Source organism: Balaenoptera ricei, chromosome X (assembly GCF_028023285.1).
Source record: "Balaenoptera ricei isolate mBalRic1 chromosome X, mBalRic1.hap2, whole genome shotgun sequence".
In the NCBI taxonomy this organism is placed as follows: Eukaryota; Metazoa; Chordata; class Mammalia; order Artiodactyla; family Balaenopteridae; genus Balaenoptera; species Balaenoptera ricei.
Genome location: NC_082660.1, coordinates 106372382 through 106398091, shown reverse-complemented (window position 1 = coordinate 106398091; position 25710 = coordinate 106372382). Strand labels below are relative to the sequence as shown.

General features: G+C 38.7%; 1 protein-coding gene across 2 annotated transcripts in view; it reads right to left on the bottom strand.

The window, feature by feature from the left end:
* DOCK11 (dedicator of cytokinesis 11) overlaps positions 1 to 25710 on the bottom strand; it is a 196636-nt gene that overhangs the window by 14983 nt on the left and 155943 nt on the right. For both annotated transcript variants that reach the window (XM_059909928.1, XM_059909929.1), the window contains 4 exons: positions 20722 to 20828; positions 5417 to 5539; positions 2136 to 2249; positions 1462 to 1608 (listed from right to left, as the gene is read on the bottom strand). In XM_059909928.1, coding sequence (XP_059765911.1) covers positions 1462 to 1608; positions 2136 to 2249; positions 5417 to 5539; positions 20722 to 20828 — 491 coding nt within the window. The remainder of the gene's footprint in view (positions 1 to 1461; positions 1609 to 2135; positions 2250 to 5416; positions 5540 to 20721; positions 20829 to 25710) is intronic.

Sequence of the window (25710 nt, the reverse complement as noted above, 5' to 3'; positions counted from 1 at the left end):
GTGAAGTTACTGGGTCCAAGGAAAGATACATTTAAAATACTGGAAAATATTGCCCAACTGTTTTTCACATTGTTTGTGCCCTTAAGCAGATTTTGTTCTTTGGCAAGTAAAAGAGTGTTTTTAATTTTTAATTTCACATATTAAGAAAGAAATAAGGATTTTAAAAGTAGCAACTGCTTATTATATCTGTTGCCTATGAAGAATGACTAAAATATTGTGCATAAAAATAATGTCAGGAGTCCAGCTGCCTGATGGTGGTTTGTCATTAGTGCTTGTTGGCCAGGTTTTCAGAGGCAGAAGAAAGTAGAAAACCGCATGTTGTTCTGCAAGCCTGGCTTTCTATTAACTTTCCATTTATAGTATCAGTAGTATGGCAGCAAGCCTAAAACTTTCTGGCTACAAGGAGATAAAATTTTCTGTTGTCTTAATTCAATAAAACAACGCAAAATAGTGAAATGGATCAGAAGTAGAGAGGTTCTGCCAAATATTCATGAATTTTGAACCTATCAGCACATCTATTTTTAAATGTCGAAGGCATATGCTTAAGATAAAATCATCTCCATGAGATATAGGTAAGTACAAAGTGAAGAGATCATTTTCACAGTAGAAAATGAAGTGTCTTTACTATTGCCACAGGCTTTTCACTCCGGCAATGCTGCTTGTTAGCTATTAAGTGCTTTGCGTAGCACCATGCAATCATAGTCACGCAGTAAATATTTCTGGGGCCTACAGATCCTGCACTGTATAGGTCCTTCCTACCTGAAAAATCAGCTCTCATCCTGTACATACCCATGGTAACTAAGGACAGTCAGGCATTCCTATTGTGCCTTCCCGCAATTCTGTCTATAGGGAACTATGCGTTTCTAGGAAAGAGCCTCTCTTGCTGGAACCTTTCTCATCCTTGCCTTGGCAGGGCTAGTGGGATGGATAATCTTTAGATCAAGGCCCAAGGCATCTCTCCTAAACCTACATCACTGCGAATGTAACTAGTGAACTAAGGATATCTTAGAGTAAAATGTGTGTCCTAAGATGATTTTAATCATAAAGTATGAAATTGACAATCATGATGCACAACAGCATTCACAATAATAGCTAAACTTTATTGAGCGTGCCAGCTTCTATTATTATTAGTGAATGCTTTTTTACATACCAGGAACTCTAATCACTTTCCATATATTAACTCATTTAATTCATACAACAACTCCATGAGGAAGGCACTATTATTAACTTCATTTTACTAATGAGAACAATGAGGCACAGAGAGGTTAAGTAACTTCCCCATGGTCACACAGCTAGCAAGTGGCAGAGAATGGAGATTTGAATCCTTCTTTCTGATTCCAAAGCCCCTGTCCTTTCTTTCACAATCTGGAAAGGCTCTATTTCCCATGCCTCTCCTCCACTAGCTAAAAAAGGAAAAAGTCAGAAGCAACGTACCATGCCTGGAACCAATAAATATGTTACCTTGTCTGAATCCTGAATTATTTTGACATTCTCTGTACCAAATTTTTCACCATAAAGTTTAACAAGTCTCAGGGAAATCTCCGAGAGGCCAGTGAGCTTTGGCTCTTTATAGATGTACTCCTTTCCATCCTCTTCTTCAAAAAAAGACTATTATAAAGTTAAACATACAATAATTTATAAATAATATGAGCAAACAAAGCATTTACAGAAAATCTACTAAATAATTAGCAATAATGTATTTGAAATAGATTTTAAATAATAGTACTAAAAGTCACATGCATATATTTTAACTGAAATAAACGAGAATTTTCAAACTCACAGTCATATGAGCATATTATTGGCCTGAAGATTTCCACACTCGATTTTTTCATCGCCTGCATACTTACCTGATTTTTATTGCAAATCTTTCAGTGCTAGATATTAAATATACATTTAAGAAGCTTAACAAAAAATGAAACTGAAGGAAACATTCAAATCTTATATGTTGTACTCTGACCTAGTGGATTTAGATATGGGAACCAAAGTGAACTTTATACTTACAAACGAGGCTTCCTGCTGTTGTGACAGGTGCTCTATCTAGACAGAATCCTAGAACCAATAACTGCTGCTACAGTAATCATTCAAAGGTGAATGTTTAAAAAGGAAAACAACTTTATGAACTAAAGTATACTTACTTGGCCATAAAAGGCAACTCTGAAGAAAGTGCCTAAAAGTCTTTTTTTTGTGTGCATAACCTCCAAAATTTTTGTGTAAGCTCCATGAAGAGTTCTATAAACTTGAGTAAGTTTCTGAAAAAATGAGAATAAACAAAATAGCTTTGTTTTTTGGTTAGTTACTAAATGTCTAAGATAAATGCATAGGAAAAAAAAAGCAACACTATTTCCTTTTCAAAATGGTTTTGGTGGGGTCATTCACACTCCCCTCCCCCATGGTCATTATTAGACAAAACTCCTTAACAACTTTAGGTCGTAGGGTAGAGCTTAAAATGGTCAAATAACACTGTATTTCTAAATATCATGTTTCATTTCATTCATATCTCAATGGTAGTGTATAATTTAAAAATACTGTGTTATTGACTACTTTTTTCTTATGTCTGAATTATTTTAACTGAAAGATAAGCAAAATGCTTTGCTTGAGCTCTTAGGTGGAGAGATGAGAATAAACAATCCATGCGAACAATTTTGGAGAAGAAAATAAAATTCAGACACAAAAATAATAGTATAAACCTGACTGAGGACTCCTTTTATACAGGTTCACAGACATTTTCAAAGAATATATTCTTCTACACATCCAGAAAAAGGGAGCACGCTGTGCTAAGAACATTATCAAGAATGTGAAAAGACAACCTACAGAACAGGAGAAAATATTTGTAAACCACAGATCTGATAAGTTTTCATATCCAGAAAATATAAAGAACTCCCACAATCCAACAACAAAAAGACAAATAACCTAATTTAAAAGTGAGCAAAGGACTTGAATAGACATTTCTCCAAAGAATATATATAAACGGCCAACAAGGACATGAAAAGATGTTCAAAATCACTGCTCATTAGGAAATACAAATCAAAACCACAATGTGACCCCACTTCACATCCACTAGGATGGCTGTAATAAGAAACCAAAAATAAGTGTTGATCAGGATGTGGAATGTGTACACTGCTGGTGGGAGTGTAAAAGGGAAAACAATCTGGTGGTTACTCAAAAGTTATACATGGAGTTACCCTATGATCCAGCAATTCCCCTGTTAGGTATATATCCAAGATAAATGAAAACACACCCAGGGCTTCCCTGGTGGCGTAGTGGTTAAGAATCCGCCTGCCAATGCAGAGGACACGGGTTCGTGCCCTGGTCCGGGAAGATCCCACATGCCACGAAGCAACTAAGTCCATGTGCCACAACTACTGAGCCTGTGCTCTAGAGCCCGCGAGCCACAACTGCTGAGCCCATGTGCCACAACTACTGAAGCCTGCGCGCCTAGAGCCCGTGCTCCGCAACAAGAGAAGCCACGGCAATGAGAAGCCTGTGCACTGCAACAAAGAGTAGCCCCTGCTTGCCACAACTAGAGAAAGCCCACGCACAGCAACAAAGACCCAACGCAGCCAAAAAAAATAAATAAAATAGATAAATTTATATATAAAAAAAGAAAACATACCCATACAGAAACTTATACATAACTGTTTACAACAGCACTATTCGTAATAGCCAAAATGGGGAAACAACCCAAATGGATAAAGAAATTGTGGTATATCCATACCATGAAATATCATTCCGCCATAAAAAGGAATGAAGTTCTGATACATGCTACAACCTGGATGAATCTCTAAATATTATGCTAAGTGAAAGAAGCCAGAAACAAATGGTCACATCTTGTATTAATTTTTTTTTATGACACATCCAGAATAGGCAAATCCATAGACAGAAAGCAGGTTAATGGTTTCCAGAGGGTGGGGCATAGGGTGGAGAGTGATTACTAAAGGATATGGAGTTTTTTTCTGCGGTGATAAAAATGTTTTGAAACTAGAGAGAGGTGGTGAGAGCGTAACGTTAAGAATGCACTAAATGCCACTGAATTGCACACCAGAATATGGTCAATTGTATGTTAGTGAATTTCACTTCAATAAAAAAAGGGGAGCACAGAAGCAGACATCCTTTCTCTAAAATTCTTTCCATATTATTTTCTGGAGTTGAGCTCAATTTGAGGGAAGTTTTCCTTACCTTTATGGCTGCCACCTCTGACACTTTTCAGCCTATCCCATAAAGATACACTGAAAAATTACTTCATCTCATTCAGAACACTAGGGGATCTATACAGACCCTTGCACCCCTACAAGGGAATAGGAGTAGTTCCCCTATAGAACGTATTGTTTCCTTTAATGTGTAGGGAAGATATATTTTTCTTTTTTCCCTATTAGTCAATTGAGTAGCAAAATGTTCCCTGGGTTTCTAATATCCTGATCTTCAACCTAAGAGTAAGAGAGTGGGTATTTTGAAACTTTTACAAAGGTTCTTAGGATGTAATGCTTTGATAGAAAGCTCAATGCCAATTCTTGTCTTGTCTCATAGGCTATTCTTTGTCATCTGTATGACTTAGATTTAATTATTTAACTCTTGCTTTTTAATATAATCACTTGAACTCCTCTATGATTTTTCAGGCATGCCCCATATACACCAAAAGCATGGCAAAGAGAGAAAGACCCAGAACCTAGGAAGAAAAAGTGAGTTTGATCAGAGCCAGTTTGGAACAGAGATTAGAACACTACACAGATGATATTAAATGTATGTTTTCACTCTTGGAAACTTCTTCAACAATGAAAGACTACTTGGTATATTTAAGGATAAACTGCTTTGCTTTTTAAAAAAAATGGCTTGAATCCTAAATCATCCCTTCCCAGCATAGTAAGGGTAGAAAATTATGATATGGACTTAGAGACCTGAATATAAAAAATTCCTGATCGGTGCTGGTGGCAACAGCTGCTCATTATAATACTATTCTTTATTAACTACCCTTTATCAACAGCTTTATCTGGCAGAATAAATTGGAAAAACTCCTCACAATAGGGTTATTACTAGTGACATTATCTCCCCTACTGTCATCTGCCAGCACCTTTAGTCTCACCGTCAAATTGCAAAGAATAGAATCATGCCTATCACCCTCCCCGGGCAACATGGAAATCCAATAGCTTTTTTTAGTGAAGGTCTAGTGAAGACAACGTTGATTGTTTTCTGCCATGAGTGGAGGAGGAGAGATTGCTAGATAAAAATGTTTTGTGAACCACTGGTATAATGTAAATTTCAAATTATATCTTAAATGTTTGGTCCTTAATTTTATTTGGAAAATTTATATGAATATGAGGTAGGATTGTAATTTTAGGACCTCCTAGCATTTTTTAAGGATAGTAACTTAAGACCAAAATAAAACATATAGGCCAATGATGCAAATGTTTAAATTACCTACCTCGAATTCTCGACGTTTCTCATAAATTGGAATGATCAACTTGGAAATTTCAGAAATTACTTCATAACGTTCTGCTTTCCATAAGCCATCCACACATTGTTCTAGCAACTCCAGCAAAACTTCCTGCATTGAGAGAAAACTGCAATCAGGAATTTGAGATAGTTTTAGAGCTCTGGGCAAATATATTTTGAACCATTTCAAGTTAATAAAGAATAGAATGTACTAAATTTAATGAAATGCACAGAAGGAGTATAGTTGTGTGACTATATTTTTCTAAATCACATACTTGAAATATTTGAAATTGAAACCATTCTTAAAAGTATGAAATTAATATTGACAATACTAAACTACTATTTACTTTGTTTATCACATAATGAAGATGTTAACTGTACTTACAAATGGTAACACATTGAGAAGAAGTATTTTTAAAAGGGGATACATTGTTCTAAACTGAGGATGTTTAAATGTCTAACAGGGTAAATTCCACTAACTCTATAAATGTCCATTATTTTTCCTTTGTATTGAAATTATATTTAAACACAATTAACAGAGTCTTAAGATAATTTGGCAGTTTTCAAGCTGTTGCATCAGTGACAAAGGTGTTTATTAAAATGACGTGATTTTGGCCAACACTGCTTGCTTCCTCACTATTGGTTCTAAAATTAGTGGGAATGACAGTATAATACCTCAAGATAGAGATCTCTGACCTTGCTATAATGATAAGAGCTGCTATAAAACAACCATCATGTCATGTTCTCAACAATAAAAAGATGAAGCCAACTACTCATGCTATCCATGTCTTTTTTTTTTAATTTATTTATTTATTTATTTTTTAAACATCTTTATTGGAGTATAATTGCTTTACAATGGTGTGTTAGTTTCTACTTTATAACAAAGTGAATCAGTTATACATATACATATGTTCCCATATCTCTTCCCTCTTGCATCTCCCTCCCTCCCACCCTCCCTATCCCACCCCTCTAGGCGGTCACAAAGCACGGAGCTGATCTCCCTGTGCTATACGGCTGCTTCCCACTAGCTATCTATTTTACGGTTGGTAGTGTATATATGTCCATGCCACTCTCTCACTTTGTCACAGCTTACCCTTCCCCCTCCCCATATCCTCAAGTCCATTCTCTAGTAGGTCTGTGTCTTTATTCCCGTCTTGCCACTAGGTTCTTCATGACCTTTTTTCCCCCCTTAGATTCCATATATATGTGTTAGCATATGGTATTTGTTTTTCTCTTTCTGACTTACTTCACTCTGTATGACAGACTCTAACTCCATCCACCTCGCTACAAATAACTCAATTTCGTTTCTTTTTATGGCTGAGTAATATTCCATTGTATATTATGTGCCACATCTTCTTTATCCATTCATCCGATGATGGACACTTAGGTTGCTCCAATGTCCTGGCTATTGTAAATAAAGTTGCAGTGAACATTGTGGTACATGACTCTTTTTGAATTATGGTTTTCTCAGGGTATATGCCCAGTAGTGGGATTGCTGGGTCGTATGGTAGTTCTATTTTTAGTTTTTAAGGAACCTCCATACTGTTCTCCATAGTGGTTATATCAATTTACATTCCCACCAACAGTGCAAGAGGGTTCCCTTTTCTCCACACCCTCTCCAGCATTTATTGTTTCTAGATTTTTTGATGATGGCCATTCTGACCGGTGTGAGATGATACCTCATTGTAGTTTTGATTTGCATTTCTCTAATGATTAATGATGTTGAGCATTCTTTCATGTGTCTGTTGGCCATCTGTATATCTTCTTTGGAGAAATGTCTATTTAGGTCTTCTGCCCATTTTTGGATTGGGTTGTTTGTTTTTTTGTTATTGGGCTGCATGAGCTGCTTGTAAATTTTGGAGATTAATCCTTTGTCCGCTGCTTCATTTGCAAACATTTTCTCCCATTATGAGGGTTGTCTTTTGGTCTTGGTTATGGTTTCCTTTGCTGTGCAAAAGCTTTTAAGTTTCATTAGGTCCCATTTGTTTATTTGTGTTTTTATTTCCATTTCTCTAGGAGCTGGGTCAAAAAGGATCTTGCTGTGATTTATGTCATAGAGTGTTCTGCCTATGTTTTCCTCTAAGAATTTGATAGTGTCTGGCCTTACATTTAGGTCTTTAATCCATTTTGAGTTTATTTTTGTGTATGGTGTTAGGGAGTGTTCTAATTTCGTACTTTTTTTTTTTTTTTTTCTTTTAAATTATTTTATTTTATTTTATTTATTTATTTTCTATGGCTGTGTTGGGTCTTCGTTTATGTGTGAGGGCTTTCTCTAGTTGTGGCAAGCGGGGGCCACTCTTCATCGCGGTGCGCGGGCCTCTCACTATCGCGGCCTCTCTTGTTGCGAAGCACAGGCTCCAGACGCGCAGGCTCAGTAGTTGTGGCTCATGGGCCCAGTTGCTCCACGGCATGTGGGATCTTCCCAGACCAGGGCTCGAACCCGTGTCCCCTGCATTGGCAGGCATACTCCCAACCACTGCGCCACCAGGGAAGCCCTAATTTCGTACTTTTACATGTACCTGTCCAGTTTTCCCAGCACCACTTATTGAAGAGGCTGTCTTTTCTCCACTGTTTATGCTAGCCTCCTTTATCAAAGATAAGGTGACCATATGTGCGTGGGTTTATCTCTGGGCTTTCTATCCTGTTTCATTGATCTATATTTCTGTTTTTGTGCCCGTACCATACTGTCTTGATTACTGTAGCTTTGTAGTATAGCCTTAAGTCAGGGAGCCTGATTCCTCCACTCCGTTTTTTGTTCTCAAGATTGCTTTGGCTATTCGGGGTCTTTTGTGTTTCCACACAAATTGTGAAACTTTTTGTTCTAGTTCTGTGAAAAATGCCAGTGGTAGTTTGATAGAGATTGCATTGAATCTGTAGATTGCTTTGGGTAGTAGTGTCATTTTCACAATGTTGATTCTCCCAATCCAAGAACATGGTATATCTCTCCATCTATTTGTATCATCTTTAATTTCTTTCATCAGTGTCTTATAATTTTCTGCATACAGGTCTTCTGTCTCCTTAGGTAGGTTTATTCCTAGATATTTTATTCTTTTTGTTGCAGTGGTAAATGGGAGTGTTTTCTTAATTTCACTTTCAGATTTTTCATCATTAGTGTATAGGAATGCAAGAGGTTTCTGTGCATTAATTTTGTATCCTGCTACTTTACCAAATTCATTGATTAGCTCTAGTAGTTTTCTGGTAGCATCTTTAGGATTCTCTATGTATAATATCATGTCATCTGCAAACAGTGACAGCTTTACTTCTTCTTTTCCGATTTGGATTCTTTTATTTCTTTTTCTTCTCTGACTGCTGTGGCTAAAACTTCCAAAACTATGTTGAATAACAGTGGTGAGAGTGGGCAACCTTGTCTTGTTCCTGATCTTAGTGGAAATGCTTTCAGTTTTTCACCATTGAGGACGATGTTGGCTGTGGGTCTGTCATATATGGCCTTTATTATGTTGAGGAAAGTTCCCTCCATGCCTACTTTCTGCACGGCTTTTAACATAAATGGGTGTTGAATTTTGTCGAAAGCTTTTTCTGCATGTATTGAGATGATCATATGGTTTTTGTCCTTCAGTTTGTTAATATGGTGCATCACGTTGATTGATTTGCGTATATTGAAGAATCCTTGCATTCCTGGAATAAACCCCAGTTGATCATGGTGTATGATCCTTTTAATGTGCTGTTGGATTCTGTTTGCTAGTATTTTGTTGAAGATTTTTGCATCTAGCTTCATCAGTGATATTGGCCTGTAGTTTTCTTTCTTTGTGACATCTTTGTCTGGTTTTGGTATCAGGGTGATGGTGGCCTCATAGAATGAGTTGGGGAGTGTTCCTCCCTCTGCAATATTTCGGAAGAGTTTGAGAAGGATAGGTGTTAGCTCTTCTCTAAATGTTTGATAGAATTTGCCTGTGAAGCCACCTGGTCCTGGGCTTTTGTTTGTTGGAAGATTTTTAATCACGGTTTCAATTTCAGTGCTTGTGATTGGTCTGTTCATATTTTCTATTTCTTCCTGGTTCAGTCTCGGCAGGTTGTGCATTTCTAAGAATTTGTCCATTTCTTCCAGGTTGCCCATTTTATTGGCATAGAATTGCTTGTAGTAATCTCTCATGATCCTTTGTATTTCTTCTGCAGGGTCAGTTGTTACTTCTCCCTTTCCATTTCTAATTCTATTGATTTGAGTCTTCTCCCTTTTTTTCTTGATGAGTCTGGCTAATGGTTTATCAATTTTGTTTATCTTCTCAAAGAACCAGCTTTTAGTTTTACTGATCTTTGCTATTGTTTCTTTCATTTGTTTTTCATTTATTTCTGCTCTGATCTTTATGATTTCTTTCCTTCTGCTAACTTTGGGGTGTTTTTGTTCTTCTTTCTCTAATTGCTTTAGGTGCAAGGTTAGGTTGTTTATTCGAGATGTTTCCTGTTTCTTGAGGTAGGCTTGTATTGCTATAAACTTCCCTCTTAGAACTGCTTTTGCTGCATCCCATAGGTTTTGGGTCATCGTGTCTCCATTGTCATTTGTTTCTAGGTATTTTTTGATTTCCCCTTTGGTTTCTTTAGTCATCACTTCGTTATTAAGTAGTGTATTGTGTAGCCTCCATGTGTTTGTATTTTTTACAGATCTTTCCCTGTAACTGATATCTAGTCTCATAGCGTTGTGGTCGGAAAAGACACTTGATACGATTTCAATTTTCTTAAATTTACCAAGGCTTGATTTGTGACCCAAGATATGATCTATCCTGGAGAATGTTCCATGAGCACTTGAGAAAAATGGGTATTCTGGTTTTTTTGGGTGGAATGTCCTATAAATATCAATTAAGTCCATCTTGTTTAATGTATCATTTAAAGCTTGTGTTTCCTTATTTATTTTCTGTTTGGATGATCTTTCCATCGGTGTAAGTGGGGTGTTAAAGTCCCCTACTATGACTGTGTTACTGTCGATTTCCCCTTTTATGGCTGTTAGTATTTGCCTTATGTATTGAGGTGCTCCTATGTTGGGTGCATAAATATTTACAATTGTTGTACCTTCCTCTTGGATTGATCCCTTGATCATTATATAGTGTCCTTCTTTGTCTCTTGTAATAGTCTTTATTTTAAAGTCTATTTTGTCTGATATGAGAATTGCTACTCCAGCTTTCTTTTGATTTCCATTTGCATGGAATACCTTTTGCCATCCCCTCACTTTCGGTCTGTATGTGTCCCTAGGTCTGAAGTGGGTCTCTTGTAGACAGCATATATACGGGTCTTATTTTTGTATCCATTCAGCCAGTCTGTGTCTTTTGGTGGGAGCATTTAATCCATTTACATTTAAGGTAATTATCGATATGTATGTTCCTATTCCCATTTTCTTAAATGTTTTGGGTTTGTTATTGCAGGTGTTTTCCTTCTCTTGTGTTTCTTGCCTAGAGAAGTTCCTTTAGCATTTGTTGTAAAGCTGGTTTGGTGGTGCTGAACTCTCTCAGCTTTTGCTTGTCTGTAAAGGTTTCAATTTCTCCATCAAATCTGAATGAGATCCTTGCTGGGTAGAGTAATCTTGGTTGTAGGATTTTCTCCTTCATCACTTTTAAATATGTCCTGCCACTCCCTTCTGGCTTACAGAGTTTCTGCTGAAAGATCAGCTGTTAACCTTATGGGGATTCCCTTGTGTGTTATTTGTTGTTTTTCCCTTGCTGCTTTTAATATGTTTTCTTTGTATTTAATTTTTGATAGTTTGATTAATATGTGTCTTGGCATGTTTCTCCTTGGATTTATCCTGTATGGGACTCTCTGTGCTTCCTGGACTTGATTAACTATTTCCTTTCCCATATTAGGGAAGTTTTCAACTATAATCTCTTCAAATATTTTCCCAGTGCCTTTCTTTTTCTCTTCGTCTTCTGGGACCCCTATAATTCTAATGTTGGTGCGTTTAATGTTGTCCCAGAGGTCTCTGAGACTGTCCTCAGTTCTTTTCATTCTTTTTTCTTTATTCTGCTCTGCAGTAGTTATTTCCACTATTTTATCTTCCAGGTCACTTACCCGTTCTTCTGCCTCAGTTATTCTGCTATTGATCCCTTCTAGAGAATTTTTAATTTCATTTATTGTGTTTTTCATCGTTCCTTGTTTCCTCTTTGGTTCTTCTAGGTCCTTGTTAAATGTTTCTTGCATTTTCTCTATTCTATTTCCAAGATTTTGGATCATCTTTACTATTATTATTCTGAATTCTTTTTTATGTAGACTGCCTATTTCCACTTCATTTGTTAGGTCTGGTGGGTTTTTGCCTTGCTCCTTCATCTGCTGTGTGTTTCTCTGTCTTCTCATTTTGCTTAACTTACTGTGTTTGGGGTTTCCTTTTCGTAGGCTACAGGTTCATAGTTCCCGTTGTTTTTGGTGTCTGTCCCCAGTGGCTAAGGTTGGTTCAGTGGGTTGTGTAGGCTTCCTGGTCGAGGGGACTAGTGCCTGTGTTCTGGTGGATAAGGCTGGATCTTGTCTTTCTGGTGGGCAGGTCCACGTCTGGTGGTGTGTTTTGGGGTGTCTGTGACCTTATTATGATTATAGGCAGACTGTCTGCTAATGGATGGGGCTGTGTTCCTGTCTTGTTTGCTGTTTGGCATAGGGTGTCCAGCACTGTAGCTTGCTGGTCGTTGAGTGAAGCTGGGTCTTGGTGTTGAGATGGAGATCTCTGGGAGATTTTCGCCGTTTGGTATTGTGTGCAGCTGGGAGGTCTCTTGTGGACCACTGTCCTGAATTTGGCTCTCCCACCTCAGAGGCACAGCCCTGATGCCTGGCTGGAGCACCAAGAGTCTTTCATCCACACGGCTCAGAATAAAAGGGAGAAAAAATAGAAAGAAAGAGGATAAAATAAAGTAAGATAGAATAAAATAAAGTTATTAAAATAAAAAAATAAAAAAAATAAAAAATAATTATTAAGAAAAAAAATTTAAGTAAAAAAAAAAAAAAAGAAATGGATGGACAGAACCCTAGGACAAATGGTGAGAGCAAAGCTCTACAGACAAAATCTCACACAGAAGCATACACATACACACTCACAAAAAGAGGAAAAGGGGAAAAAATAATATATCTTGCTCCCAAAGTCCACCTCCTCAATTTGGGATGATTCGTTGTCTATTCAGGTATTCCACAGATGCAGGTACATCAAGTTGATTGTGGAGCTTTAATCCGCTGCTTCTGGGGCTGCTGGGAGAGATTTCCCTTTCTCTTCTTTGTTCGCACAGCTCCCGGGGTTCAGCTTTGGATTTGAACCCACCTCCGCCCGTAGGTCGCCTGAGGGCGTCTGTTCTTCGCTCAGACAGGACGGGGTTAAAGGAGCAGCTGATTCGGGGGCTCTGGCTCACTCAGGCCGGGGAGGGAGGGGTACGGATGCGGGGTGAGCCTGCAGCGGCAGAGGCCAGCGTGACGTTGCACCAGCCTGAGGTGCTGTGCGTTTTCCCGGAGAAGTTGTCCCTGGATCACGGGACCCTGGCAGTGGTGGGCTGCACAGGCTCCCGGGAGGGGAGGTGTGGATAGTGACCTGTGCTTGCTCACAGGTTTCTTGGTGGCTAAAGGAGCAGCTTTAGCGTCTCATGCCCGTCTCTGGGGTCCCCGCTGTTAGCCACGGCTAGCGCCCGTCTCTGGAGCTCCTTTAAGTGGCGCTCTTAATCCCCTCTCCTCGGGCACCAGGAAACAAAGAGGCAAGAAAGAGTCTCTTGCCTCTTCGGAAGCTCCAGCCTTTACTGGACTCCCTCCCGGCCAGCTGTGGTGCACTAGCCCCCTTCAGGCTGTGTTCACGCCGCCAACCCCAGTCCTCTCCCTGGGATCCGACCTCCGCAGCCCGAGCCTCAGCTCCCAGCCCCCGCCCGTCCCGGCGGGTGAGCAGACAAGCCTCTCGGGCTGGCGAGTGCTGCTCGGCACCGATCCTCTGTGCGGGAATCTCTCCGCTTTGCCCTCTGCACCCCTGTGGCTGCGCTCTCCTCCGTGGCTCCGAAGCTTCCCCCCTCCGCCACCCGCAGTCTCCGCCCACGAAGGGGCTTCCTAGTGTGTGGAAACCTTTCCTCCTTCACAGCTCCCTCCCACTGGTGCAGGTCCTGTCCCTATTCTTTTGTCTCTGTTTTTTCTTTTTTCTTTTGCCCTACCCAGGTACGTGGGGAGTTTCTTGCCTTTTGGGAGGTCTGAGTTCTTCTGCCAGCGTTCAGTGGGTGTTCTATAGGAGCAGTTCCACGTGTAGATGTATTTCTGATGTATCTATGGGGAGGAAGGTGATCTCCGCGTCTTACTCTTCTGCCATCTTCTCCTCTCCCATAAGTCTTAACAGTTTGTTTCTATCTTAAAGAGATGAACTTCAGACCTATAAAACTGACTGCTAAAGCGGCTCTTCCTGTATGTCCTCTAGACAATTTTGAATTCATCTTCTTCCTAAACTAGCTCTTTCACTTGTGTTTCCTACCTAGCCAGTGGTCATACCCTATAAACTCTTAGCTAGAAAATTAACAGCAGTTTTGACTTTACCCTTTGTTATGGGTTGAACTGTGTCCCTCAAAAAGATAAGTTGAAGCCCTAACTCCCAGTACCTCAGAATGTGACCTTATTTGGAAATAGGGTCATTGCAGATATGAATAGTGGAGGTGCAGTCATACTGGAGTAGGGTGAGCCCTTACTCCAATATGACAGAGATATGCAGGGAGAACACCATGTGACTACAGAGGCAGAGACTGGAGTAACGGAGCTACGAGCCAGGGAACGCCAAAGATCGACAGCTACCACCAGAAGCTAGGAAGAGGCAAGGAAGGCTCCTACCCAGAGTCTCAGAGGGAACATGGCCCTGCTGACACCTTGATTTCAGACTTCTGGACTCTAGAACTGTGAGACAATAAAATTCTGTTGTTTTAAACCATCCAGTTTGTGTACGTTCTTATGGCAACCCTAGGACACTAATACACTCTCTTTCTTTACTCATCCTCTAATCAGTCCATCACCAAGTTCTGCCAGTTTTACTTCCTAAATATTTCTCAAATCTGACCCTTCTTCTCCATTTCTGCTCTCATTGTTAAGGTTCAAGACCTCATTATTGTTTTCTAACTGATCTTCCAGCCTTGGCACTTTCAAATCTATCCTCCACAAATCTGCCATAGGGTTCTGATTAAAATGCAAACCAGACCACATCCTTCTTCCCTTCTTAAAATCTCATGATGGCTCCCATCATTCGCAGAACAAAGGACAAGCTCTTTCATTTGGCACACAAGCCTTGCAGTGATCTGACTGATACTTTTATAATATCATCATTCATCATGCTCAGCCTGGTACTTGATGCTCAAACAATGATGAGCTACTGGTAGTTCCTCTGAAGCACCATGGGGTTGCCTTAACTTTGTGCCTTTGTCCATTCTGTACCCTCTTGTCCTTTAATCCCTTTCACTTAGTTAACCCTTTAAGAAAGCTTAGGTATCACCTCTTCCAGGATTCTTCTTCTGATTAACAAAGAGTAGCAAGACACAAGACACCTTTTTTTCTTACTCTGATAATTCATTGGGTGGATATTTATCACTATACTTGTCCGTTATCTATGTATCTGACTTTCCAAATAGGCTGTGACTCTTCAAGAGTAGGGACAATATATTATATTGGTTTCTTCAGTCACTAGTATGGTGGCAGTACATAGTAGATGTTCATTAAATGCTGCTACTTGAAAAAATAATCTATATATTAACATTTAATAGCCAAATTAAAATTTCTATCAACAGTGGGAAGGAGGAACTTTGGTGGAGTTAAAAATCTATTACAAACTAGCAATGTTTGCCCCAGGAATGTAAAGTTGGTTTACAATTAGGAATAAATCCAGTGTAAACAGAATGAACCATGTAAACGGAATAAAAGAGAAAAATGCGATCTCAAGCAACAGATGCAGAAAAAGCATTTGAAAAAACTCAACACCCCTTCATGATGTTAGAAAAGAATCCCCAGAAAACAGGGAATAGAAGACCTTTCTCAATCTGATAAAGAGCTTCTACTAAAACCCAAAAACCTACAGGCTGAACACTCTTCTCCTAAATGTGGGAACAAGTCAAGAATGTCTGCTCTTACCACTTCTATTCAACATTATGCTGAAGGTCCTAGCCAGTGTAATAAGGTGAGACAGAGAGAGAGAGAGAGAGAGAGAGAGAGAGCGAGCGAGCAGAGACTGGCAAACGTAAAACTGTCTTTCTGTGCAGATGACATGATTGTGTATGTAGAAAACCCTAAGGAATATACAAACTACTAAAACTAATAAGCAGATTTAGCAAGGTTGCAGATTATAAGATCACCATACAAAATCACTGTATTTCTATATACTAGCAACAACAAATTGGAAACTAAGATTAAAAAATCAAGCAATACTATTTCCAGTAGCATCAGAACATCCATTATCTAACAATATATACCCAGGAAAAGACTTCTATCCTGAAAAATCACAAAATATTGCTGGGAGAAATTAAAGACAATCTAAATAAGACCTGACTGAAAGACTCAGTATTGTTAAGCTCTCCATTCTCCATATAGTGATATATAAATGTAACAAAATCTCTACAAAGCTTCCAGCAGGCTATTTTGAGGAAATAGAAACAATGATTCAAAATTCTGCATGGAAATTCAAAGGATACAGAATAGCCAAAACGACTTTGAAAAAGAATACAGTTGGAGGGCTAACACTACCTGATTCCAAGACTTATAAATTTATAGTAATCAAGACAGTGTGATATTGGTATCAAGATGGACAAATAGATCAATGGAACAAAACAGAGTCTAGAAATAGACCACAGACATATAAAGAACAGAAATTTGACTAAGGTGCCAAAGCAATTCAGTGGGGGTAAAAGTTTTATTTTTCCCCAAATGGTGTGGACCATGTAAAATAACTGTTTAGAAAAAAATGAACCTTGGGACTTCTCTGGTGGCTCAGTGGTTAAGAATCCACCAGCCAATGCAGGGGACACGGGTTCGATCCCTGGTCCAGGATGATCCCACATGCTGCGGAGCAACTAAGCCTGTGTGCCACAACTACTGAGCCTGCGCTCTAGAGCCCGTGAGCCACAACTACTGAGACCACGTGCCACAACTACTGAAGCCCGCGTGCCTAGAGCCCATGCTCCACAACAAGAGAAGCCACCGCAATGAGAAGCCCGTGCACCACAACGAAGAGTAGCCCCCACTCGCCACAACTAGAGAAAGCCCGCGCGCAGCAACAAAGACCCAACAAAGCCAAAAATAAATAAATTAATTAATTTTTAAAAAACAGAAAAAAATGAAGCTTGACCTCTCATTCCATGCTCAAAAATGAATTCTAGATAGATTATCAGCCTAAACATAAAACTCAGAAACAAAGTTTATAGAAGAAAATATAAGGCAGTATCTTCACAGTCTTGAGGTAAGCAAAGATTTCTCAGACCAAACACACACACAAAAACAAACCATCAAAAAAACGGTAAATTGAACTTCATTAAAACCAAAACTTTCTGCTCAATAAAAGACTCAATTAAGAAAATAAATAAACAAATCAAAGACTGGTAAATAAATCTGCAGCAAATATACTTGACAATGGACTTATATCCAGAATATAGAAAGAACTCCCCTAAGTCAACAAAAAAAATAATGCAATTTCTAAAAACGGGCAAAAGACTTGAACAAACATTCCACAAAAGAAGATATATGAAAGACAAAGGAGCACATAAAAAGTGCTCAGTACCATTAGTCATTAGGGAAATACAAGTGAAAAACACAACGAGGTACCAATTCATGTCTAACAGAATGGTAAAAATATAAAAAAAGATTAGCAACATCAAATGTTGGTGAGGAAGTGGAGCAGCTGAAACTCTTATTCATTGCTGGTAGGAATATAAAATAGTCCAACCACTTGGAAAAACTCTGGCAATTTTTTATGAAGTTAAATATATAACTTCCCCAGGATCCAGCAGTTTCGCTCCTAGGTATTTACCCAAGAAAAATGAAAGCATATGTCCACAAAAGGTCATAGATAAGAATGCTTAAAGCAGCCGTATATTTGTAACAATCCCAAACTGGAAACAATCTAAAATCCATCAACAGGAGAATGGATTTAAAAATCTTACATTGATATAATGGAGTATTTAGCAATGAAAAAGAACTTTTGATATACTCAGCAATATGGGTGTATCTCAAAAACATTATGTTAAGCAAAAGAAGGCAGATACAAAAGGGTACATACTGAATGATTCCATGTTATGACACCAAAATATGGCAAAACTAATCTACAATGATAGAAATCAGATAGTGGGGGTGGGGAGACTAACTGGAAATGGGCACAATGGAACTTTCTGGGGGAATGGACACGTTCTATTTCTTGTTTCTGGTGGTAATTTATACGGGTGTATACAACTGTGGAAATTCATCAAGCTGTCCACTTAAGATGTGTGAATTTTACTGTATGTTAATTATATCTTTAAAAACTATTGCAAATCAAAAGTCAGAAAGGCAGTTTTAAAAACAAATTAAATTATTATTGGTTTAACTAACCTATTTAAATAAGGCACTAAGTGAACAACAATTTGTGTTTTTCATTTCAATTAAACTTGTAAATCGGTGGCAGTTATTTTCCACTGGCTAGAGCACGGGGAAGAAGCCCTATTATATAAACTGAAACATAAAATGGCACTATGGAGAACATGATTCTATCTGTATACATCAAATGAAAAGCATGTATAAATTATTACTGTAGAACACAACAGAGTTCCAACAAATGTGTTTACATAGAAAACTGATTACAGTTCTTGACTAATAAGAAATATTACCGCTCTCCTTGAGAGTATAAAAAAGGGTCAGGCGCAAGGCCATTTTTATGACTAAGTTGAAGCTGCTGTTTGGAAAAAAGGACGTAACTTCAGTTGTGTTAAACCATTTATCTCCCACAGACTCCCATGAATCTTTCTGCTGCTAGCCCGCACAAACTGGAGGTCTTAGATGAAAATCATTGAAGTCTAACTAAAAACCCAAAAAGTGAATTAATTTACTCAAGGCTTCACAGTCAAGCAATGAACTGGGATTAAAATTCAAGTATCTCGATTCTCTGTTATGATAAATTAATTCAGCAAGGATGTTTTAAGCATCTACTCTTCTAGGTTCTGGAGGTAAAAGGAAACCTTACTATCAAGTTGGTCAGTGATAAAGTCTGACATTTATGTAGCACCTAATGACTTATAAAGAGCCTTCACATTTGTTGTGAAGTGACCAGGATAGTATTATCACCTTTATTTTATTGATGAGGAGAGAGACCCATATAGAAGTAGTAGGTAAAGCTTCTAGGCATATATCATCTTAGCTAAACGAACTAGAGCTACCTTGAGATTGCTTATATTTTTAAAAAAAACAGGACTTCCCTGGTGGTGCAGTGGTTAAGAATCCACCTGCCAATGCAGGGGACACCGGTTTAAGCCCTGGTCCGGGAAGATCCCACATAACGCAGAGCAACTAAGCCCGTGCGCCACAACTACTGAGCCTGCGCTCTAGAGCCCATGAGCCACAACTACTGAAGCTCGCACACCTAGAGCCCGTGCTCTGCAACAAGAGAAGCCACTGCAATGAGAAGCCTGCATACTCCAACGAAGAGTAGCCCTTGCTCGCCGCAACTAGAGAAACCCCACACGCAGCAACGAAGACCCAAAGCAGCCAAAAATAAATAAATAAAATAAATAAATTTTAAAAATTAAGTAAAAATATTAAAAAAACAATTCATAAAGTATAAAATGTGCCTCTGCCACTTTAACCTGGCTGCTTCTTATGTTTCTTAATACAATGTTAAAAAAATTTATTTCTATGGGACTGCAACCCCTTAAATCTCTCCACTTTTGTTGTTTCTTTCTTTCTTTGGTCTTCACATTCCTTAATTGTGAACATCAATGTGCCTCAGTCCTTGGTTCTCTGGTCTTCGCTTGCTGTATTACCTCCCATCGTCAGTGTGCTTTGGTTCTCACACAGCTACGACTTCCAGATGTGGCTCTCCAACCCTGATCTCTCTCTTTAGATTCAGTTCTGAATTTCTAATGGCCTGATGTTATTTCCATTTCAATAACCTTCTACTTCAAATTCAACACCCATCAAAAACTGATTTCATCATCTTCCCTGTAAAATCATCCATCCATCATTTTTCTATAATATCCAAACCTGAAATCTCAGCACTATCTTTGACTCTTCTCCTCCCACAGCCAGCAAGTCTTCCTCTTTTCTTCACAGTGTTTCCTGAACCTGTCACTACCTGGGTTTAGGCCTGGCTGCTTCACATCTGGACTCTTAGGGCAGCCCGCCCTCCAGACTCTGCCTCCAGCCCCTATCCATCTACCTCTAATACATTTCCCACATAACCGCCAAATTAACCTTTCCTCTTCCTTGCTTTCATCTTGTCATTATCCTGCTCAAAAACCTTTGACAGCAATTCAACATTCTAATCAGTGAAGTCCAGACATTCAAAGTTTCCCAAAATCTGACCTCAACTACTACTCTTCTCTATGTGAACCCAATGGCTTTGCCAAAATGATCCATTCACTGTGCCCCCAAAGATGCCTTATACTTTCCCACCTCTTAACTTTTGTCCCCGTTATCCTCCTCCCTCTGCTAAAATGCCTTCAGGGTGTCTTCACGCTTCAAATCTCTCTCTAACCCTAACTGTCCTCTGTTCTACCTCAGCTCAAAGGCATCTCTCACCTTCAACTCTGCGTGGAACATACTGTCTGTATTATTCAAATGGCACTGTCTTGCTTTTCTCCATTTCGAGCAGGTGTATTATCTCTTTAGGTAGACATAAGAGGTCAGGGATCAGCCATATCTAATTATTTTATAGCTTCTATATCACCAAGTCCAAAGCCTTGCTCATAAGTCAGTGCTCAACAAATATTTGTTGAGTGATTGACAACTGAAGCTGTTTGCTACCCATATGAAGCTTGAAGCAGAAATTTTCCGTCTTTAAAATACTCGTAAGCATCCTCTCCTTAACTGTTACATTGTTAGCTATATTTTTTTACGGAGATTTCTCCAAAGTATGTTGACCGTGATCTGGTTACTGGGAAGGTGATCTGAGGAAGATACATGGTACATTTCTAAAACCAGACAATAAGAACAGTTCCAGAGATAGGGCTCCACATTCCACACAGGCACATCTTTTCCCTGGGCAGTTTTAATGCTCACAGTTCATCAACCCTTAGTTACCTTCCAAATTAAGTTAGCTGTAATAATTTTTTTTTTTAGCTGTAATAATTTTTTAATGTAAATAAATTTTAAGAAGTTAAATTTATATAACTGGCAATGCAGGCCCTGGAGTCTTACTTCACTATAATGGACGTCCATCATTCCAGCATCTTCTTTCATTGCTCCTTCTTCATCTATATTGGGAGTAATTTTCTTGAAGGCTGAACATCCATTAGGGAATAATTCTGCGTGAATAAAAACCAGTGAAGTAAATTTATTTTTAAAAAGTGTTTTGTAAATAACAGATAGCCTTACAGGGATTAGTTACCCTTAAAAATAAACACATATTTTTGTAAGGATCAAAGTCATAAGTGCAATTTGCAGTTACAAAAAAAGAATTTTACAAATTATTTCTATCTACTGTACATCCTACCAGTCTTTTTACCAAATGGTGAGCTCAAGTTACTTACAAATAAGTTTCATTCTCTGACTATGCATCATCTTCAATGGCTACTATAGTAAATGTTTTCCTAATGTGATCTAAAAATTGTTATTAACACTTTGATCCTGTGTATGTTTATGGTCTGTCACCTAAACAAAGAGAGCATGTACTTTTCAGATAAACATCGAATGAGCTTTTGTAGTCATCTCTAGCTCCTCATTTCACTGGAGAATTGGAAAAGTGGGTTGTTAGCCTAGCCTAGGACTTGTAAAGAGAGGCAGAAAATAAAACAGATGCCAGGGATGAAGCATCCTTAGAGAAACAGGATGGGGCACTGGAAGAACCAGAGCTTTTGGAGTTAGATAGACCCAGCTCTATCATTAACTGTGTGATTTTAGACATGTTTCTCTCTCTAGGACTGTAAAAAGTTCCATCATCTGTAAAATAGAAACAGCAGCTACCTTATAAGAATTCAATGAAATGTAAAGTGTTTAGAACAGAACCTAACATATAACAAGTGTGCAATGCATTATTATTACCAAACAAAGCTACCAATAAATAAACTAGCTTTCTCAAGATAAAATAATTGCTAGCAGCTCGTATAGTAAGTGACTCTGCAGCTGGACCCCTGGGAAGTAGGAAGTGAGCTCAAGCTGAGAACAGCTGCTGTAGGACTGTGGACCAAATTGTTACTGTCAAGCAAGAGTCTGGGTATAGAAGGCCACGTGGTTGCCCTGCAGATTCTGGACATAGGAACATGTCCAAACACTCCTGCTCTGGCTGCGTTTACCGCTATCTAAGGGGGCTGTCATTTTAGAGTTAAGGAAAATTCAGCTTCCTTATAACCGAATCTGCTAGGCAGTGGAAAATGGCTGGGCACAAAGGGGACAGCTTTTGCAATCTATTGTTCTACAACCTCTCTAATAGTGATGCTTAGAAATGATGACCTACTCACGACTAAATATTCGGTAAGCTTCCTGGTGTTAGAGGTTGGGGAAGGAAGAAGGAAGGTTTAAGAAAGCCAAACCTCACATTGAGGAGATTTCTCAGCATTCTGATGGAAAAAAGGGTCATGTATCATGGCTTGGATTTTGCCAGCTCTTCTTGTCTAAGTGAATGCTAACTAGACATACATCTTCTGGTAAGACGCTTAATAGAAAATGAGTTATCAAGTCAGCATCACACTTCTATGAGAGAGAAAGATGGGATTCTGGTTAAGAGAAGATGGGGTTATTCTGAAGCACTTTTTCAAAAATGGAGAAACACATAGGGAGTAGTCAGTGGATTTCTGTTAGAGAAAAAGGAGAGGCAGAAATGAAAGTAAGATTTACTTTGACCCAATGGACTTTAGGGCCATTTTTGTTCAAAGAAATTAGGTAATAAAAGGCACTGAAGATAGAGCATGGCATGTTTCATTTCTGAGGATAAGCATGCCTAAAATGGTCTGTTATATAGACTTCTAGGGGAATTCTATTCAAAGTGCTGGATCACAACACGATAAGGAGCTGTACCAGAATGTAAATCAATTCATCACTTCCTTCTTCAACAAAGTCTTTCTATAAAAAATAAAAAATTCAGCTGAACTAACCATCATGCTCAGTGACATAGTTGATTTACATTCGGGTTAATATTCCTTATCATGTCATGGACCAGTAAGAAACAGTTCTCAGACTGGCAGTTGCGTCCATGGGACACTCTTTGAGTAGCAGGTGCATTAGGAGAACTTTTTGAAATTTAGGAGAAAATGTCCCACTTGATTACCTTTATGAAGTCAAGAGCTAGGCAGTTAAGGAAGAGGGCCCCAAAACTTGACTTGAAGAGATAGTGTGGTCCTTAACAAAGAAAAGGGTCAATCCCTGAAGGCCTCAGGCAGCTAGGTCCATGACTGGGGGAAAAATCCTGTCTACTCTGAGGATATTATTACTTTAAGTGATTCCCAAATCTAGGGTTTCTCTAGTAGGCTGTGATTTAGGGGAGGACAAAAAGGGGCATACTCCTATGCCTGAGATCAGATGAGACTAAAGCACCTTGGGCAAGAGTCTTCCGGTGTGTACCTTAAGTAGAAGGAGGGTAAATTATGGTTCTTGTCAGAAACAAACAGGTTAATACCTTCTTTTGGACTTTGTTGTGTGTATCATCTGGTGTAAAGACTACTATTATGGATTTTCAGCTTCAGAGTCTACTATTCTTGCTAAGTGTATTATCTTGAGTCCTATGCCTGATGACGTTATCTCTAGCTAGAAACGCCTATATATCCCTTTGTTTGCTTAAGTTATCAACACCCACCAAACTATCCAATGATAAGAGGACTCTTTTGTTTGTTAGGGTCTTTAAAATGCTTGGGGAAAATTCTGATTCCCTTTAGTCTTGTTTAGTCTTGTTTCAGATGAAACAAGTTGCTGAATCTAGGCCAGTGTATATGTCCCAACAGAGGGAGGCACGTGTGTGAGGGCTCTCCCGTAGCCCTGTGTAGCATTATATAACATGGTCTTGGAGGGTCTGCTTTGAATCTTTCTGGTATGTGACCTGGATTCCTGATTTTGCCCTTCATAGCTGTAGCTTCTGTATTCCTGATTGCTGTCCAAGGGAAAGCAAGATGCAAACTGTCCAAGTAGAGACCACTACCTTGAGCACAAATAGTCCCATGAAAAAAGTAGGGAGGAGTTTGGAGGATGGGAAAGCAGTTGAACCCTTGATAAAATACGACTGCTGGTCAGAAGAGGGATAGGAGGTAAGAGCGGAGGGCAAAAAGGGAAAAAGCTGTAATTGGGAAGGAAGTGGGTAAAGAAAAAGCTTTGCAGAATTTAAGCTATCAGAACCTGGGTATAAAGACTTGGCAAAGGGAACATTATCCTATAAGGCATGAAAAGAACAGACTCTATGGGAAAGGAAATTCCTTTTCCTGGGGGTGCTGGAGGAGCTCTACAGGCCTGAAGCTTTGCTGAACCTCGGATGCTATGTGGTGGTGTAAGAATGCAGACTTGATTCTTGTCTTCCCTGGGGGAAAACAGTTGTGCAATCTCTCCAGAAGAGAGGAGGAAGAGGTACATAAGTCTAGTCTCCAGAGAATGAGATCTAGAACATTTTGAGGTTTTCAGACAAAATAAAAATAAGGAAATTTAGATCTGTTTTTTATTACATATTTTTGGGAGTGGGAGTAACTAACACCTAGCATCACCACTTAGAGGTAACTTAGGGAAAGGGAAGAGAATGGTGACCCTTAAGATCTCTGGTACAAAGAGCAGGAGCCCTGGCTGCCTGAAAGACGTTTGAGGGTGGCGGTGCAGGGAGAACTGCACACCTCCTTCCCCTTCCCCTTTCAGTTCAGGGCCTGAAAGATGAAAAAAAGGATCTAGAAATGGGCCCTCACTGGTGTTCTGTGGTCACCTCTGGAGGCCAGGGGCCCAAGTCCTGGCTCGCTTAGGCAACCACCCAATGAGACAAACTATTTTTTTTTCTTAAAAACTCTAAATAGGAAAACATGTGTCTCCAGTGCATCAGCTGTAGCATTTCATTCCATCTTGATGAAAAAGAAAGCTTTATAATGACTCCAACAGAAATGGCATAGGACTTTGAGAAAACAGAAAAATTTTGGCAATTGATACGTCAGAGATTTTGTCTTCATTATCAAGGACACTTGATAGAAAACACAGGGTTCTACAATTGCTCAATTATTTTTGTTAAATAAGTGTGTCTTAAGTATAAATAAAACTTTTTTTTTCAGTCCTGCACTCAAACGTACTTTTATTTACTCTGTGAATATCCAGGTCTTATCTAGATCATGGATTTCTCAGACTGAATGACAGGTTAACAGATTAAGTTTTTAACTTCTGTTTTAACATTAGTGGTCTACCTGGGTATAACTATCATAGCTGAATCAGCTAATTAGCAAAATCAGGTGTTTTCGATCATTGGCATGATTGAAGCTAAGGGGGGAAATGCTGAGGATTTTACTACTGCCACCATTTTAGAATACGATTTTCTAGTTTGAGTAGAATTTTCCAGGCTTAAAAATAGATGGCACCTATAAATAAATATGTAAACCTCTCCTATATTTAACATTATTTTTTGTTTAAAATGCAAAACATCATTTTCTTCCTACTCAGAGAAGGGCTCTTTGATTTCTGTGAAGGATAAATTCTAAAAAACCTTGAAGGTATTATGAAATAAATACTTAAATGACTAGTTAAAAGCACTGTTTCCACTTGTTGAAACATGTCACACTGTTTGGTGTTCAGGCTAGCTGCCTCAAGCTAATGTCCAAAAAAACCCACAGCAATATTTAAATATTTTAGTTGCTATTTTCTCCAATACTATAGTTATAATTCTAAAGCTTAAGAACTGATAATGGAGATTAATAATTCTTGATTTTTGCTTAGTTTTAAGGTCTTTGCACTTGTGAAAAAAAATTCTAAGGAAATATTTTAATATATTTAACTATTTTCAATATATAAAGGGTATAGGTTTATACTCAGTAGACAAAAAACTCTTATTTCAGATTTCTACTAATGAAAAAGATGAGATAATATTAACCTGATATACCTGAAAGACACACCTAGAACTTTATTTAGTACCATGTTTAGGGTTCTCATATTTGTTAGTTTTTTGCAACTGCAGGTGTGCAATTTCAATATGTGTTTTTACTGCAATTTCTCAGGCATACCAGTGATGTAGAAAAAAAACCC